General features: G+C 41.6%; 1 protein-coding gene across 1 annotated transcript in view; it reads right to left on the reverse strand.

Annotated features, from left to right (window-relative positions):
- CCBE1 (collagen and calcium binding EGF domains 1) overlaps positions 1–18230 on the reverse strand; it is a 572626-nt gene that overhangs the window by 75874 nt on the left and 478522 nt on the right. The window contains exon 4 of the mRNA XM_082251853.1: positions 12736–12870. Within this exon, the coding sequence (XP_082107979.1) occupies positions 12736–12870 (135 nt within the window). The remainder of the gene's footprint in view (positions 1–12735; positions 12871–18230) is intronic.

The raw sequence follows: 18230 nt of genomic DNA on the forward strand, positions 1-18230 counted from the left end.
TCACTTTTGTTGCCAGTGGTTTAGACATTATTGGCTGTGTATTGAATTATTTTGAGGGGACAGCAAATTTACACTGTTATACAAGCTGTACACTCACTACTTTACATTGTAGCAAAGTTTAATTTCTTCAGTTGTGTCACATGAAAAGATATAATAAAATATTTACAAAAATGTGAGGGGTGTACTCACTTTTGTGAAAAAATGTAGTTATTATTTTATTATTTATATTTATTTTTAATCCTGCTGGTGCTGATATAGGAAGGAATAAGTCTTCCTGCTCCCTTTATAGCAGCTTCTCTCCCTGATTCTCCACCTTTGGACTGGAGAAGCTGGGACAGAAATATTTTACAAAGATGGTCAGTGAGAACTTCAGAACCCACCTTCATAAACTGGTCATCCCTGTAAAAGTGAATGACAGAAGGGTTGTGTCCCGTGATGAGAAGTGGAAAACATGTTCTCCGCTCCCCATCTCAGCTAAATAAATTGGCATCCATGAGAGATCAGCTGTGACCATCAGGATCACGGCTTTTTCTCTTTCAAGGCTCACACTGCAAAAATGCATTTTTAATGCATTCCAATGTGTTTTTTGATGCTTTCTAGTGGTAAATCATATTATTTTCAATGGGACTCGGTACAGTTCAACTTTGGAAAAAGGTTCCTGCACTAGACTGCCATTGTTTCCAATTTTTAGGGGTTCAATGACTGGAATAGTACCACTGGATTGGTGTAGGGCAAATGGTGCCTATATTTAACCATTTGCCGACCGCTGCAAGTACACATACTGCGGCGGTCAGCCCAGTGCAGGCAAAGTGACGTGTGGGTATGTCACTCGCCTGCGAGCAAATAGGGGGCAAGCGCGCGCCGCCGGAGGCGCGCTCCCGCCCCCGCTCATTCACTGTGATCCCCGCGCGTGTGACTCGCCACTCGCGATCATCCGGTACAGAGGGAGAAAGGCAGGCGGCTAATGTAAACAAAGCCGCCTGTCATTCTCCCTTGTGTAAGTGCAGAGATCATACGGTCCTGCTATGTAGGATTGTTTATCTCTGTAGTTACACAAACAGCCACATCCCATAACAGTTAGAAGCACGCCCCTAGGGACACATTTAACCCCTCCTTCTCCAATAAAGTTAACCCCTTCCCTGCCAGTGTAATTTTTACAGTAACAGTGCATATGTATAGCACTGATTACTGTAGTAATGTCACTGGTACCCCCAAAAGTGTCAATAATGTCAGTCAAGGGTCCGATCTGTCCGCCGCAATGTCGCAGTACTGCAAAAAAAAATCCCAGATCGCCGCCATTACTCGTTTAAAAAAAAAAAAAAAACAATAAAAATTACAAAAATCTTTCCCTTAGTTAGTAAACGCAATAACTTTTGCGCAAACCAATTTCGCTTATTGCGATTTTTTTATTACCAAATATATGTAGCAGAAAACAAATTGGCCAAAATGTTAAAAAAAAAATGATTTTTACATTTTTTTTTTGGGGAATTTCATATAAGAAAATGTGAAAAATATTGTTATTTTTGCAAAATTGTCCTTATTTTTTTGTTTATAGCGCATGATCAAAAAAATCGCACAGGTGATAAAATACTACCAAAAGAATGCTCTGTTTGTGGGAAAAAAAGGACGTCAAATTGGTTTAGGTACAGCATCGCACGACCGCGCAATTGTCCGGTAAAGTCATGCAGTGCCGAATCGCAAAATAGGGCCTGGTCAGGAAGGGGGTAAAATCTTCCGGGGCTTAAGTGGTTAAAAAGGAATCAAAGTCTTTGCCAAGTAACTATAGACCCGTTATTTTAACTTCTATAGTCGGGAAGATACTGGAGAGTTTAATAAAAGACCACATAGATGAGTTCTTGCTGGAAAAAAATATTTTAGGCAACAGACAGCATGGATTCATGAAAGACAGAACTTGTCAAGCAAATGAGGTTTAATGTTGATAAATGTAAAGTTATGTACTTGGGGGCTAAGAATATGCATGCATCATACATACTAGGTGGAGTAGCACCGGTGGAATCCATAGCGGAGAAGGATCTGGGTGTTCTGGTAGATCATAAGCTTAATAATAACATGCAATGCCAAGCTGTGGTTTCCAGAGCAAGCAAAGTCCTTTCTTGTATTAACAGAGGCATGGACTCCAGAGAGAGAGAGATATAATTTTACCCCTGTACAGATCATTAGTAAGACCTCATCTGGAATATGCAGTTCAGTTTTGGGCACCAGTTCTTTAAAAGGATATCGGGGAACTGGAGAAAGTGCAGAGAAGGACAACCAAACTGATAAGAGGCATGGAGGAGCTCGGCTATGAGGAAAGATTAGAGAAACTGAATTTATTCTCTCTAGAGAAGAGGAGATTAAGGGGGGAAATGATCTCCATGTATAAATACATAAGGGGTCCATATAGTGAACTTGGTGTTGAGTTATTCCCTTTAAGATCAACACAGAGGACAAGGGGGAACTCTTTACGTCTACAGCAAAACAGATCTTATCTCCAAATACGGAAAGGTTTCTTCACAGTAAGAGCTGTGAAAATGTGGAATAGACTCCCTCCAGAGGTGGATCTGGCCAGCTTAGTAGTTCGCTTTAACCACTTCTGGACCGTAAAGTTTTACCCCAGGCCATTATTTTGCAATAAGGCACTGCGTTACTTGAACTGACAATTGCACGGTCGTTCCATGTTGTACCCAAATAAAACTGATGTTCTTTTTTCCCACAAATAGAACTTTCTTTTGATTGTATTTGATCACCTGTGCGATTTTTATTTTTTGCGCTAGAAACAAAAAAATTTGAAACAATTTTGAAAAAAAAAATGTTTTTTACTTTCTGCTATAAAACATCCAATATAAAATGTAAAAAAACTAATTTCTTCACCAAATTAGGCCAATATGTATTCTGCTACAATTTTTGGTAAAAAAATCCCAATAAGCATATATTGATTGGTTTGCACAAAATGTATTGCGTCTACAAACAATGGGATATTTTTTTGGCATATTTATTTATTTATTTATTTATTTAATTAATTAATTATTTTTAACTAGTAATGACGGCAATCAGCAATTTTTAGTGGGACTGCCTCTCGTGGGATCAGAAAGGAATTTTTTCTCCTGCTGCATCAAACTGGAATATGCTTTGCTGGGGTTTTTCGTATTCCTCAGGATCAACTGCGGGTATAGGATTGTGTATATGGATATATATGTGTATTAAAAAGTTAGTATGAGAAGGGACTCTCGCGCTGTCGTGGGTGATGTGTGAGTGAGGGTGGTGTGTGGCCAGGCTGCTGCTGGCACTGAAAAGCTTATCCTTAGCTTATGTAGGGAAATTAGTAGTATGGTGTAGTGATGCGCTGCCTCTTTTCTAAAGTGCAAGGTGTGGAATGAATAAATACATGAAAAAACAATATATATTAAAAAGTTGTAGACTACAAATGCACAGTGTCCGTATGGTGACTAGGTATTCCTAGGTATAATGCGACTCCAAGTGGTCTTTCCGCAGAATTTCTTTATCTTTAATTAATGTGACCAATAATAGATGCTGTGCAATCTTGTTTGTGAATATCTTGGGGAACATGCAAACAATGGTGAATCCTTGGAGTACCGAGGTTGTGGAAGAAAGTGAGGGTGACTTCCGGTGGGGTGCCACCTATCCAGTGTGGTTGGCTTCTCACCTGTCACTTAACAGCCTGTATAAATACACTGGTGACTCCTGGGGTCCTGCATCAATGGGGCCCTCGCGGTCTGTCCCATGTCCTGCTACTCCTATTTTTCTCTTGAGGGAAGGGTACAACAAATCTCTACACCTCTCATGGTGTAGTATTAAAACAATTTATTAAAAATAAAACAAGTAGAAACTCACATTAAGGTTATTAAAAACCGGCGCTGTACGTCACTTCTGGGTCTGCTGCGTGCTACCCTACGCGTTGCGTCACACGCTTCGTGACTTCTTCCGGGGATGGTAGCGCGTAGGGTAGCACGGAGCAGACCCGGAAGTGATGCAGAAGAGACGGACACACAGGAAAGACAGCGCCGTTTTTTAATAACCTTAATGTGAGTTTCAACATGTTTTATTTATAAAAATCGTTTTAATACTACACCATGAGAGGCCTCTGTTGTTGTACCCTTCCCCAAAAGAGAAAAATAGGAGTAGCAGGACATGGGACAGACCGCAAGGGCCCCATTGATGCAGGACCCCAGGAGTCACCAGTGCATTAATACAGTGAAAAAAACTCTAAATACAGAGTACACCCTGCGCTTAGGAATAAATAATACAAAAAACAATACTGGCGCTGCTGCTCATCAACCAGTGAAAGAAATATTTTACAAAAAAATTTGCATCTTTTTAACTACAATAAAAATTCTTGGAACGTATTACACTATCTGGGGTGTTTTCTGTCTTTCCATACCGAGGAGGGATACCTGAAAGAAAACCTCTACCTGCAACCGCTTACCAGTACCAAGCTCTATTGACCCCTATGCTGTACAGTTTAGGGGTCCATGCCTTCTGGTAAGTGGATTCACGATTGGGGGAGGAGTGAATACGGGATCCAAGATCCACAATTCACAAAGAAGTCACTTGGATGATCCTGATTTTTTGAGCACCAGTCAAGTTTTTCACTGGACATTCACTGGACACCTATTATTTGGCTGATTTATTGCAATATATATACATATATATATATATATATATATATATATATATATATATATATATATATATATATATATATATATATATATATATATATTTTTTTTTATTATTTATTTCCACTTATAAACAGCATTGGGGTGTATATTTGTACTTATTATTTTGGTGCAATGCTATATACCGGTAATTATTATTGGAGCACATTTATATTCACTTATAATTATTTTTATTGGAGCACATTTATCCACTTATTTATTGGCACTGGGAAGATACAATTAATTTGTTCACCATTGCTCAATAGTGTCTGTACTTAAGAGAAGTAAGACATATTATTTGGATTTTCACTTTAATATATTCTTGCACTGTCTTTAGCGTTCTGTTTTTTTGTGTAAAATAGTGCATTTATACAGGCTGTTAAGAGAAAAATAGGAGTAGCAAGACACGGGACAGACCACGAGGGCCCCATTGATGCAGGACCCCAGGAGTCACCAGTGTATTTATACAGGCTGTTAACAAGAAAGTGACAGGTGAGAGGCCAACCCCACTGGATAGGTGGCACCCAACTGGAAGTCACCCTCACTTTCTTCCACAACCTCGGTACTCCAAGGATTCACCATTGTTTGCATGTTCCCCAAGATATTCACGAACAAGATTGCACAGCATCTATTATTGGTCACATTAATTAAAGATAAAGAAATTCTGCGGAAAGACCACTTGGAGTCGCATTATACCTAGGAATACCTAGTCACCATACGGACACTGTGCATTTGTAGTCTATATATACATATAGCACTTTTCAATGATAATGTTTTAGTCTTTTGGATATATTCACGTATCATATGGAGATATTATCTCATGTCACCAGCTATTAATCTTTAGCACCATGATTGGCACATGTAGCACTTTTTTGTATATATATTATTTATTTTTCTTTCATGTTTACCTCATAGGATTGTGTTTTTTATCACAATGATTTTATAATGTTTTGATTTCATGATGTATTATCAGTGATTTGTGTACACATAAGGAGAGACACACACATCACAACTTTTTAATTTATATTGTTTTTTCATGCATTTATTCATTCCACACCTTGCACTTTAGAAAAGAGGCCGCGCAGCACTACACCATACTACTAATATATTAAAAGGTTGATTCTTTTTTTTTTTTTTTTCTTATTGGTTGAGCTAGATGGACTTGTGTCTTTTTTCAACCTGACTATATAAATTTACTATAAAACTTTGATGATGTTTTTTTTTTTAACCCTTACCTCTACTCCCTGGTCATCCTTGCTGCCTAAAACTCTCCTAAGCACATTTAATGTAAAACTTAGCATAGCAGAAATGTGCGTTCCTGCTCACTTATTTTGCGAGTTTTCATACATAAATGTGCATCGCACACAGTGCCATCTTAAGAGCATTAAAGGGCCCCGGGAAATGCAGTGCACTGGGGCCCTGCCTACACAATCACCCACGAGAATAAAAATGCAAATTATAGATAAGGCGATATTTATTGGTACAGCAGTGCCAGGCTAATGACAGCTTCCAAGTTCGGCGGCTGGGTCCAGTGAACACACACACGGACGGGAGTCAGACTCAACTGTCCTGTGTGTTCCTGTTCCCATGGAGGTGGACAGGCATTCCTGCAGTCCTGGGCGCCCCCTCCACGGCCCAAGTGGCCTGACAGCAGCGCAGGGCCGTCAGGTGATTACCACCTGCTAAGTTTGGTGGCGGGATGCACACGGGAATCGGATCTAATGCTTGGGTGGGTCACTGGGAAGGTGGGGCCCCCCCGGGCAACTGCCCAGCATGCCCATTTGGTAAGATGGCCCTGATCGCACATAGTCGCACAGCAGCCCAAAGTAGCTTTAAAAGCTTCCCGGTAGTGCACTGTCATGTGTTTTGGCACATTTGTAGTCTGCTAACCCTAATTGGGATGTCATTAACAATTAGGTTTCATTCACATCTTAGCATTTCCAAATGTGTAGCAAACCACACAGAAAGCATGTGCTTTGCCGCGTTTTTTTAGAAACGCTCTGAAAATCTGTGTCGCACTTGCGTTACCATTTGGGCTGCATTTGCATCTGTCTGCAGCAACCCTAGTAAAGGTGTGCTTTCCGTGTGTGTGTGGCAAAAGTGCTGCAAACCAGCACTGTACTTGTGTCACCACAATGGCAATACAAGGGCAATGCGGTTTTGCAGCACAATTCAAAAATGTGCAGCAAAACACGTGTTTTATGTACGTTTGAAAATGCGCAGATGTGAATGCAGCCTTTAATGACACCTCAATCATGCTTAGCAGTTGTGTGTTTTTCCATTTGTCGCGTCTTATTCTAATTCTAATTTTTTTTCTGCACTGGAATTGACTTTGCCATTGGAACCCATATAACCTACTGTCCATATGTTTTTTTCCCATGGACTGCATTTGGTGTGAACCCGGCCCTCATAAACAGATACCTTAGTTCAGAGTTTAACATGGTAAAATCCATCTCAACTCTCAACATCTTCAAGAAGAAAAACTGTCCCTACAGAAATTCAGAGATAGACAGTATTGACCACCTTCTAAAAAATGTCCGATCCTCTAACATCAGTACGGAGTCATTGACCAAGAAATGAGCCTGCTGAATTTACACTCACCGGCCACTTTATTAGGTACACCTTGCTAATACTAGGTTGGACTCCCTTTTACCTTTAAAACTGCCTTAATTCTTTGTTGGGTAAATTCAACAAAATGTTGGATATATTCCTCAGAGATTTTGGTCCATATTGACATGATAGCATCACGCAGTTCCTGCAGATTTGTCGGCTGCACATCCATGATGCAAATCTCCTGTTCCACCACAATCCAAAGGTGTTCTATTGGATGGAGATCTGGTGAGTGTGGAGGCCATCGGAGTACAGTGACCTCATTGTCATGGTGAAGAAACCAGTGGTGAGATGATTGGAGTTTTGTGACATGGTGCATTATCCTGCTGGAAGGAGCCATCAGAAGATGGTTACACTGTAGTCATACTCAGGTAGGCCAAGATGTTTACATGCTTAATTGGTACTAAGGGACCAAAAGTGTGCCAAGGAAATATCCCCAACACCATTACACCACCAGCCTGAACCGTTGATACAAGGCAGGATGGATCCATGTTTTCATCTTGTTTATGCCAAATTCTGACCCTACCATCTAAATGTCGCAGCCGGAATCAAGACTCATGAGACCAGGCAATGTTTTTCCAATCTTCTATTGTTCAATTTTGGTGATCCTCTGCGAATTGTAGCCTCAGTTTCCTGTTCTTAGCTGTCAGGAGTGGCCCATATGATTCAAGGTTCGATGTATTGTGAGTTCAGAGATGGTATTCTGCATACCTTGGTTGTAATGAGTGGTTATTTGAGTTTCTGTTGCCTTTCTATAATTTCAAACCAGTCTGTCCATTCTCCTCTTTTACTCCACACAACAGCCGCTCACTGGATACTTTCTTTTTTTTCCGGACCATTCTCTGTAAACCCGAGAGATGATTGTGGGTGGAAATCCCAGTAGATCGGCAGTTTTTGAAATACTCAGGCCAGCCCGTCTGGCACCAACAGCCATGCCACCTTCAAAGTCACTTAAATCCCCTTTCTTTCCCATTCTGATGCTTGGTTTGAACTTCAGCAAGCTGTCTTCACCACGTCTAGATGCCTAAATGCATTGAGTTGCTGCCATGTGATTGGCTGTTTAGCAATTTGTGGTACCAAGAATTTGAAGAGGTTTACCTAATAAAGTGTCCGATGAGTGTATATACAGGTGTCCACAGTGGGTCGACAGAGACACCAAGGGGCCCCTGTGGGAGACTAATTTATGGGCACCACATTAAACTACCGTTCAAGTAAAAACACTAGCTCACTGTGTATTAACTCACAGCTAGATAAGTGGATAAGTGGGCACTGTATCAGTCCAAGCACCCACCTGACCTGCATCTCATATAATAGGGCCCCAAGTGCCAGATTGGCCCCTGTGCAGCTGCACAGCCTGCACAAAGGTACGTGTGCCAAGACCTTCTGGTTATACATCCCTGAGAAAAGACCTGTGATGGCCACTTCCTCCAGCTGTCATACAGCGGCATAGTCCCTGCTCTGATCTACTCTCACTCTCTTATGCTTGCTTCCCATATTGGCAGCTAAGCACAGCTCATACTAAGTGGTGTTATTGCATACATATCAGATTGCCTCATATATAAGCAATACTCAAACAGCACTTTATCTATAATTCAACACTTACATAGCTTTTATGCTCAGTAAAAAGATTTATTTTGCAAAAATAAATACTCTTCCTTCATGCTAAGCTGGCAATGATATGGCATGGCAATGATAACAGGCGTCAGCTACACTTTGTCCTCTAGGGGGCACCGTATGCTTGCAAAAGCTCCCTCCAAACAGAAAAAAATTCAGGAGCACAGCATGCAAAGACAATCTACAAATAATAGGATCAAGAAGTTAAAAAGCGGCTTTAACACATCAAAAATCAAGTTACTAGCGTCAGTTGCCACATTTCTATATAAACAGGAAACCTATGAAAATACACTCTATGGCCAAATTTTTATGGACACCTATCAGCTTTCTCTAATGGGGGGGAGGGACACCTTTTAGTATAAAGAATGAAGAAAGAGGACACACACCTGTGATGTTCTAAGTTACATACATGGTCCATGAAAAATTGATACTCAAAAAATAATTGGTTAAACCCACAAGTGTTGTTTTTTTTTTTTCTCCACTAGTTTCTATCCGGACTTTTCAAACTAATAAATTCAATCATTTAGTGGTTGGCCGTACGGTTTACTGCAGTGGAACACTTCTGGTAGCTAAATAGTACATTTCTTTATAGAGGTCTATACATCAGACCAAAAAGAGGGATGAATGAGGAGGAAAGGCGGACAGAAGGATTCAATTCCAAGAAAGAGACAGTCCCTCTAGATCAGGGACAGTTGGGAGCTTTGTGCCTGGCCATCACACCTATATGAGCTTGTTGGATGTCATGCTAAAATTATGGGCATTTATATGATGTTTCACCACTCTTCCGGGAAGGCTTTAATCATGAATTTGGAGTGTGTCTGTGGGAATTTACTAAAACATTAGTGAGGTCAGGTTGTAAATGTAGCACTACTCCCAAGGGAGCTGCTGAGTGTGGGTTCTGGGTTACCGCTAGCAACAGTAGTACATTTAAGCATGTTTCCAAGTGTGATTACCTCAGACAAGGACCAGTCCAGTTTCTTTGGGTTTTAGGGTTTATTGATAACTGGGATGGGAGAAGGGATGAGTGGGATACTCCAACAAATGAACTATGCACAAAATAGGCTGGGACTATACAGAACTGCTGATTGACGCTGGTTAATGCTGACTGATGCTGGTTAACGCTGACTGACGCTGGTCACGGCTAGGCCGCTTACTTTAGCTTTACCTTTGACTGTCAAAGGCCTTTAAGCTCCCTAAGGTACTCCTTCCTTGACTTGTAGTGCAGACTGTACTGCTGAGACACTTCAGGGCCCTTCCTGGCGCCCCCTTTACCCGCTAATCTTCAGGGCTTTTATTACATGGCTTTTACTGTACACTCCCGGTTAGCTGGCTCCTTGATCCCCATTGACCTCTCTGGAGTGGTCCCCTCTCTTAGGCAGACCCCTGGGCAGATCTTGAGTACTAACGATACTGTTTTTCCAGAAGAACTCTGCCCAGCAGCTCCACTCGGTCAGCACACACTGGATCCTCTGCAGCCCAGCTCAACCCCTGGTCCCTAGGCCGACTGCCTGGACCACCTTCACACTTCAGCAGGAGGAGAGACAGCCATCCACCTCCTCCTGGGACTCTGCTCCTGGCAAAAGTCCCCCTGTCACATTGCAGGAATGCCCTCCCACTGGAACTGACATAGAACAGAGTGTGCCACTGGCTAGGTTTCCTCCACTGTCCAATGAGCTGCCTCATTGGCTGCAGTGGGGACACTCCCTCAGACCCAGTGAATCACACCTGGAAACATGTTGCAGGCTAAACTAACAGACAAGACCCTCCTGATACACAGAACAGGGCCATAACTATGCTTTACCTAGCACCTACTTAGGAGGGTGCTACATAAGCAAATGCAGTAAGCTACTATTGCCAATAGGTGGCTCTGTCCTAAAATAGTGTGGCAATAGGGAATTATGTAATTGGGTGTTACCTCCCTTTTTAGACAAAGCTTTCCCTGTATTTATGTAATGCAGGGGTATCCAAACTTTCTAAACAAAGGGCCAGTTTACAGTCTTTTAGACTTCAGGGGGGCCGGTGGGCCAGTGTGAGTAACTAATGTCCTATCTTTGGTGTCAGTGGGAGGAATAGTGCCCCATTGTTGGTGTCAATGGAAGGAATTCTGCCCCATTGTTGGCATCAATGGAGCAAATAGTTATATACAGTGCTGTAGGCATCGACCGATTATCGACAAAGCCGATATATCAAGGGCCGATATGCACTTTCCCCGATATATCGGAATCGGGCCAGAGGTTACCGATATTGCTGATATTTTTGGAAAGTGCTTGTACTGGAGTGATGCCTGCAGCAAAATTTTTTCCAGTACATATTTCCGCTCACAGCCATAAATTATTCCTACCCAGCCCCCCTCAATAGCCCCCCCCCCAGTAAGGACCCCGCTCCCAGCTCACCCCCCCCCCCCCTTACCAGCCCCTCCCACCCCCCCAAAACTAGTCTGCCCCCTCCCTGTAGTAGCAATTAAGTGTAAGGGGGAAAGCCATGGATACTACAGTGCCACCCAAAATCTAAAGATTGTCAGCCTCGGGACCCAGGGCACCCTGCAAGACATGCCTGCCAATAGCAATGACTCAAAAGACAAGAAATCTTCCCCAGTAAAAGGACCAACAACATTTGTCTGTGTTAACCCTCCCCTAATATTCCTGCTGCTGAATGACAGGTGCTCCCTAAAGGCATAATATGTTGTTATGATGTTTCTTTATTGTGGCATGACTATTCTTTTGGTTGTCCTTTTATTTCCAGCCTCTGCTACACATGTTTCCTATTGTCCTAAGTTGTAAGAACCAGAATGCTCCCCTGTTGTGCAGGTTGCATAGCATGGCTACATTCCTATCATACATCTGATATACACAGTTTTTATGTTGCTTATTACTAACACTTAATTTTCGAAATATGTCTGCGCTATTTAATAAATTACTTTTCTTAACCAAAAATAATTATATCTACACATCTCAAATGTGGACAAACGAGTGTGCATTGTGGATTTTGCTTTCACATGTACAACTGGCCACACATGATAAAATCTCAATGGACAAAGACAGTACAATCTCCTCTAAATTAGCAACCAATATTCAGTGTAAAGGCTAACCTAAAATCCAAGTTATCCGATCTGCAAGGTCCTGACATTACATAGCTGTTGGCTAAATTTATCACAACCTATGACGAGACTTTGATGTAATTATTACTAACACAATAATAGCTGACTAGGAGGACTCAAAATTGAAAACAGCCATATGTAAATTCAAGGTAAAGTATGAGTCCACCCAAAGGTGATATTTAGGTTATATCACTGGTAAGCTGGATCTGCCCCACCCTATGATTGGGGCTGGGCAGGTAAGGGGTATGTTCCATCTCTGTGTCATTGGGTTGTACACTATGGCTATGTACACAATGGACACCTACCCATCACAACTACAACTACATGACCAACTGACACACTTTGATATCTTGTAGAAAGCCTTCAAGGAAGAGTGGAAGCTTTCAAAGTCCTGAAAAAGGCGAAGGGGTGAGAGGACAACTCCATAGTAATACCAATAGTTTAAAATGGGATGCCCAATAAACCCATATAGGTGTGATGGTCAGGTGTTCACAAACCTTTTGCCAAATAATAGCAGATTTAAATACAGGCTGTGCATAGCATAGTGGAAAAGGTGGTGGAGAGCTGACTTCAGTTGGCCACCTGCAGGCTGCAAGTGGTAATACAACATATTCTTACAAATATTTGAAAATTACATGTTTGTTGATATAATAAAAAAAAAATCTCCAACACGACCATACATCTTCTTTAAGTCTAGACTAGCTAGACCAGTCAGCAATTAACATGTGTTACACTTACCTAGGCAGTATGGCTTCTCTCTGTTTCTGTGTCTATCACGGTCATACTGGTAACCAGAATAACAAGTGCACAGAACTCGACCAAAATTATCTGTACACTGCTGTTCACATGGGGCTTCTGAGCACACGTCATAATCTGTAAAGAGACAAATCATCAAGGAATTAACAAAAAACATATTGCTCTTGTTTCTAGAAACTATCCATCACTATTCATGATGATCTCAATGGCTGCCATGTAAGGAAAAAACAACAGGCGCTCTTTAATGCCCCCTCTATAGAATGACATGATCCCACTTTCAGCTTCATTGTTGGGAGCAGTAGAAGATGCCCTGTGTGTTCGTTAAGTTGTCCAGAGCCAAGGATTTTCCCATGTGACAGTGCTGGCCATTGGCCCAGTGCTGTCACATGGAGTGAGTCACTTGTGCCTCTATACCTACAAGTATGGACGAAAAACTGATGTAAACTGACAAACAGTCAGTTATTCCTCTGTTTTTGCATTGGCAGTGGATGTAAAAAAATGGATGAAAAAACTGATAAATACTTCATCCATTTTGACGCATGTGTGAAATGTGTAAAAGGGGCCTTAGGCCCCTTTCACGCGGGCTTTTCGATCCGGTCTGCCTGTCAGTTTTTCAGGCGGACCTGATCGGATGCCCCATGCACCCCTATGGAGCGGCAGATGTCAGTGGGGACATCTCTGCTGACACCCGATGCTATCCAATCCAATCCTGTCTGTGAATACCAGACGGATGGAAACCCTATTTTCCATCCATCTGGAGGATCGGATTGGATCAGATCGAATAAAAACAGACAGGCGGTCCATTTTTATCCGATCTCCCATAGAGGGGAGCGGTGCAAATAAAAAAAAAGTCGATGCAAGGCACCTATCTCCTGCGCTCTGAGAGGTGTGATCCTCTAACCACCTCCAGCCACACTCATGCGGCTACCAAAGACCTTCTACTCGGCATCACTGGTATGCTTCGGTCTTGCAGCCCCTTACAAGACCAGGGTAGTCTGGGACCACTGAAATTGAAAAACAAACACAAGGGCACACTGGCCTAGTGCATTATCCTCTAAAAAAGGTTTATTGAATAAAAGGTATAAAAATACTCACAAACGAGTTCTTGATACAAGCATATCAAATAGGTATATTGCCATCAGCATCAAGATCAAAGGGCGTATCGTCCTGTGAAGTTGGAAAGGCTTACACGATTCGATGGTTAGCCTCCTCCTCAAAGCCTTTGTGTTTGTTTTTCAATTTCAGAGGAGAGCGGAGAACGGAGAGCGGGGATCTGACAGCTGTGTCTCTGCAAAGTAAGCGGAGACGGATCTGTCATCCGCCTGCTCAGCGGGGATCGGCGGATCAATCTCCACTGAGCAAAACTGAGTCCGTCAGGTGCTCCGCCCATGTGAAAGGGGCCTTAGGCTCCTTTCACACATGCAGATCATTAATTTCATCAGTTCAGTCACGTTTTTTTGTCATCAGTTTTTTTCAGTCAACATCAGTTTTTCATCCGTTTTTTTATCCGTTGTTATTTGTTTTTATCCATTTTTCATCTGTTTCATCCAATCCAATTTTTTAATGGATGAAAAATAGGGCTTTCATCCGTTCAAAAAAACGGATGTTGACAGAAGCGGATGAAAGCAAATGTAAATGAATGAACATCCATTTACATCCGTTTTTCCATAGGAATGCATTGATGTCTGTTTTTCATCTGTCAACAGAAGGATGAAAAAAGGATGAACGGTCCGTATGTGTGAAAGGGGTCTTAAGATTATATAAAACCCACAAACATTATATATTTTCTGACAGCAGAGACACTAATAAAATAGCAGTAGTTCCAATTTTTTATGTCACATGATATTAGCGTAATGGTTTAGGAAATACAAAATGTCAACAAATAACACAATGAAGTTAATTTTAGGGCAACAGATGTTATAAATTACCCATATTTTGATAAAAGATGAGGTTGCACTGAGAGAATAGATACCCATATGTCAAACCTTAAAATTGTGTGTGCCTGTGAAAGGGTGACAATCTTTGGTACCGTATATTTTCCATAGTCAAAGGCTTTAAAACCCCCTACAGGTCATCAGTTTAGAGTTAACCATGAATAATGGTCCTAGAATTATTGCTGTAATTCAGGGGTCTCCAAACTCTCTAAACAAAGACAGCTTACTTTCCTTCAGACATTGGTGGTGGATGGACTGTGGCCGTTGGGAGTAGAAAATACCCCAGAGTCAATGTATATTGTAAATAATGCCTCAGGCTTGGTAGTCAGTGGGAGTAAAAAAATTACATAGTGCCTGTGGTCAGTAGAAGGAGAAATATTGTCCCATAATTGGTATTGATGGGAGGAATGGTGCCCCTACACTAGTGTCAATGGGAGGCATAGTACCCCATCATTGGTATTAGTAGGAAATATGCCACACTGTTGTTGTCAGTGGGAGGAATGCTGCCTCATATCAGTGAGAGGACTAGTGCCACATGGGCCAGATATAGGCAAGCAAAAGGCGCAGTTTGGAGACGACTGCTCTATTGGAGTGTTCAGCAATATGTAACACGTGTAACATAATCAATGTTTTTGTGTGTAGGTGCCCCCAGTTCACCATTTATTTCATAAGTGTGTGTATATGGTAATGGGGGGGGGGGGGGGGACTCAGAATGTTTGGGCGGGCAGTTATAGGTACTTGGGTGGCAGATTTTCCTTTTTTTTTTTTACACCCAACTTATGCTTTATCACATAGGGGACAAAAAGTCCCCTATGAAATTATTTTTTGGTGACAGGTTTTCTTTAATGAGACACCAGGGGTCTAAAAGACCCTTAATGTCTCACCTGTCCTCCAATGAAGATGATGGAATGCAGATTAATGGGGTGCGTGGAACTGATCGGGCACTGCATAGTTCACTGATCACTTCCATCTGACAACCAACAGTCTACATCAGTGGCAGCTTATTATTGCTGTCTGTAGTTCTGTTGCAGATTTCCCCTAACTTTGTCTGATGAAAGCTTTTTCACGTTGAACGTAAATTAGGGGAAATCACATAAATGCAAGTTGGACGCATGTAAGTGTGACCCGCTTTCAATGGAGCCGGTTCACATATGTTTTGGAGCGGCTGCGGTGCGGTTTGGAAAAGGGTCCGGGGCATTTGTGTGTTCGGTTCAGGTGCAAATTCAGGGCAAAAGTCGGCCCTGAATCACACCTGAACCCGTGAACACAAACGCGGGACATGTGTGAACCCAGCTTAACCACTTGCCGACTGCCGCACGACTATTTACGTCGGCAGTCAGGCCCTCACAGGCAGAGCAACGTAGTACTACGTCGCTAGCCTGTGAGGGTCTAGGGAGCGAGCGCGCGCCCCGGAGGCGAGCTCCTGCGCGGTCACGGACCCCCCTGCGCGTGTGACCGGCGGACTCGATGTCCGCTGGTCACTCGGCGATCGTCGGTGCAGAGGGAGAAAGGCAGGCGGCTGATGTAAACAAGCCGCCTGTCATTCTCCCCTGTGTAGGAATAGTGATCATACGGTTCTACTATGTAGGACCGTTGATCACTGTTCCTACACCTCAAGCCACAGCCAATCACAGTTAGAATCACGCCCCTAGGGACACACATAACCCCTCCCTCTCAAAAAAAAATTAACCCCTTCACTGCCAGTGTAATTTTACAGTAACAGTGCATATGTATAGCACTGATTACTGTAGTAATGTCACTGGTAACCCCAAAAGTGTCAAAAATGTCAGTCAAGGGTCCGATCTGTCCGCCGCAATGTCACAGTACCGCAAAAAAATCGCAGATCGCCGCCATTACGCGTTAAAAAAAAACAACAAAAATGACAAAAATCTTTCCCTTTGTTAGTAAATGCAATAACTTTTGCGCAAACCAATCAAAATACGCTTTTTGCGATTTTTTTTTTACCAAACATATGTAGCATAAAACAAATTGGCCGAAAATGTTAAAAAATTTTGATTTTTACTTTTTTTTGGGGGGAATTTCATATAAAAAAAAATGTGAAAAATATTGTTATTTTTGCAAAATTGACGCTCTTTTTTTGTTTATAGCGCATGATCAAAAAATTGCACAGGTGATCAAATACCACCAAAAGAAAGCTCTGTTTGTGGGAAAAAAAGGACGTCAATTTCATTTGGGTACAGCGTCGCACGACCGCGCAATTGTCCGTTAAAGTCACACAGTGCCGAATCGCAAAATAGGCCCTGGTCAGGAAGGGGGTAAAATCTTCCGGGGCTTAAGTGGTTAACAGAACCCCAGATAGCAGTACAAAGCTGACAATTGTCTTAAGCGATAACCACTTTATCCACAACTAAAAAGAACATTTTTGGCTGGATATACATTTTAAATGCTCAATACAATTTGTAAGTTTATATTACTCCCCTGCAATTGGAGGGATAGTTAGGCATTAAAATGAAACTAAACCCATCAATTGAACAGTTTGAAAAAACAGTTACGTTCCTGGCATATGACGGGAATGTAACTGTCACATTGGTTCTGCTCCCAAACAAACAGTAAAACTATCAAATGAAAAAAGTCATGACTGATCACATGTGCAGCATCATGGCAGTTGAAGATCAAACAGAGGCCAAAATGGCAGCTTTCTTGGCTGACAAGGATAGGAGGGTTTAGTTCGGCGTTAAAGCACCTAGGACGTACCTATTATGTCTTAGAGTCATTTCCTGCTGATCCCTCAGTGGCAGGAGCTAATGTCATTTTGACAGCTGAGGTTCTGGTGCGTGTCAGAGCCATTATTTCACTTTCTGAGCAGAAGTAATAGATGTACTGTATTTAATTAGTGCCTGTTGGAGTACAAATACTATACAGTAAACCCCCCTCCATTGCGGGGGTTACGTTCCGGACCCAGCCGCGAAAAGTGAAATTCCGCGAAATAGAAAAACCCAATTAAAATGCATTGTAGGCATGTTTTTTTACTGTCACTGTACGTGTAAAAGCATTTTAAGGTCTTTAAACACACTTTTAAAACAATAGAAACTCATTTAAACACATAAAAGATACCGAGAGACATAGCAAGAGCTATGGAAAACACAAAAATATTTCATTTTTAATGATTTATATAGTAAAATAACATTACAAAAAAAAAACGCGAATTACCGGGACCGCAAAAACTGAACCGCGATGGAGCGGGGGATTACTGTACACAGTGATACAGTTGCTGAAGAAATACTAATACCGGTCCTTACTGTAGCCTTTATCAACCCTTTTAATAGTTGCTGAAGAAATACTAAAGTAGAAAAAATAAAAGTTTTTTTTTTTTATTAATACAGGTCCTTACTATTTAAGCCTTTATCAACCCTTTTGCCCCTAACTAGCCCTAATTACTTTCTTACTCTACCTGCTACCTTTTTAAATTAACATTTTTATACTACTTACATTAACTTTATTATACTTTCATTTTAGTTTCATTATTTTTTTTTATTTTTTATTTTTTTGTAGTGTGAGCTTTAAAAAAAACACACACACACT

The sequence above is a fragment of the Pelophylax lessonae genome, assembly GCF_965119305.1.
Source record: "Pelophylax lessonae genome assembly, chromosome: 1".
Lineage (NCBI taxonomy): Eukaryota > Metazoa > Chordata > Amphibia > Anura > Ranidae > Pelophylax > Pelophylax lessonae.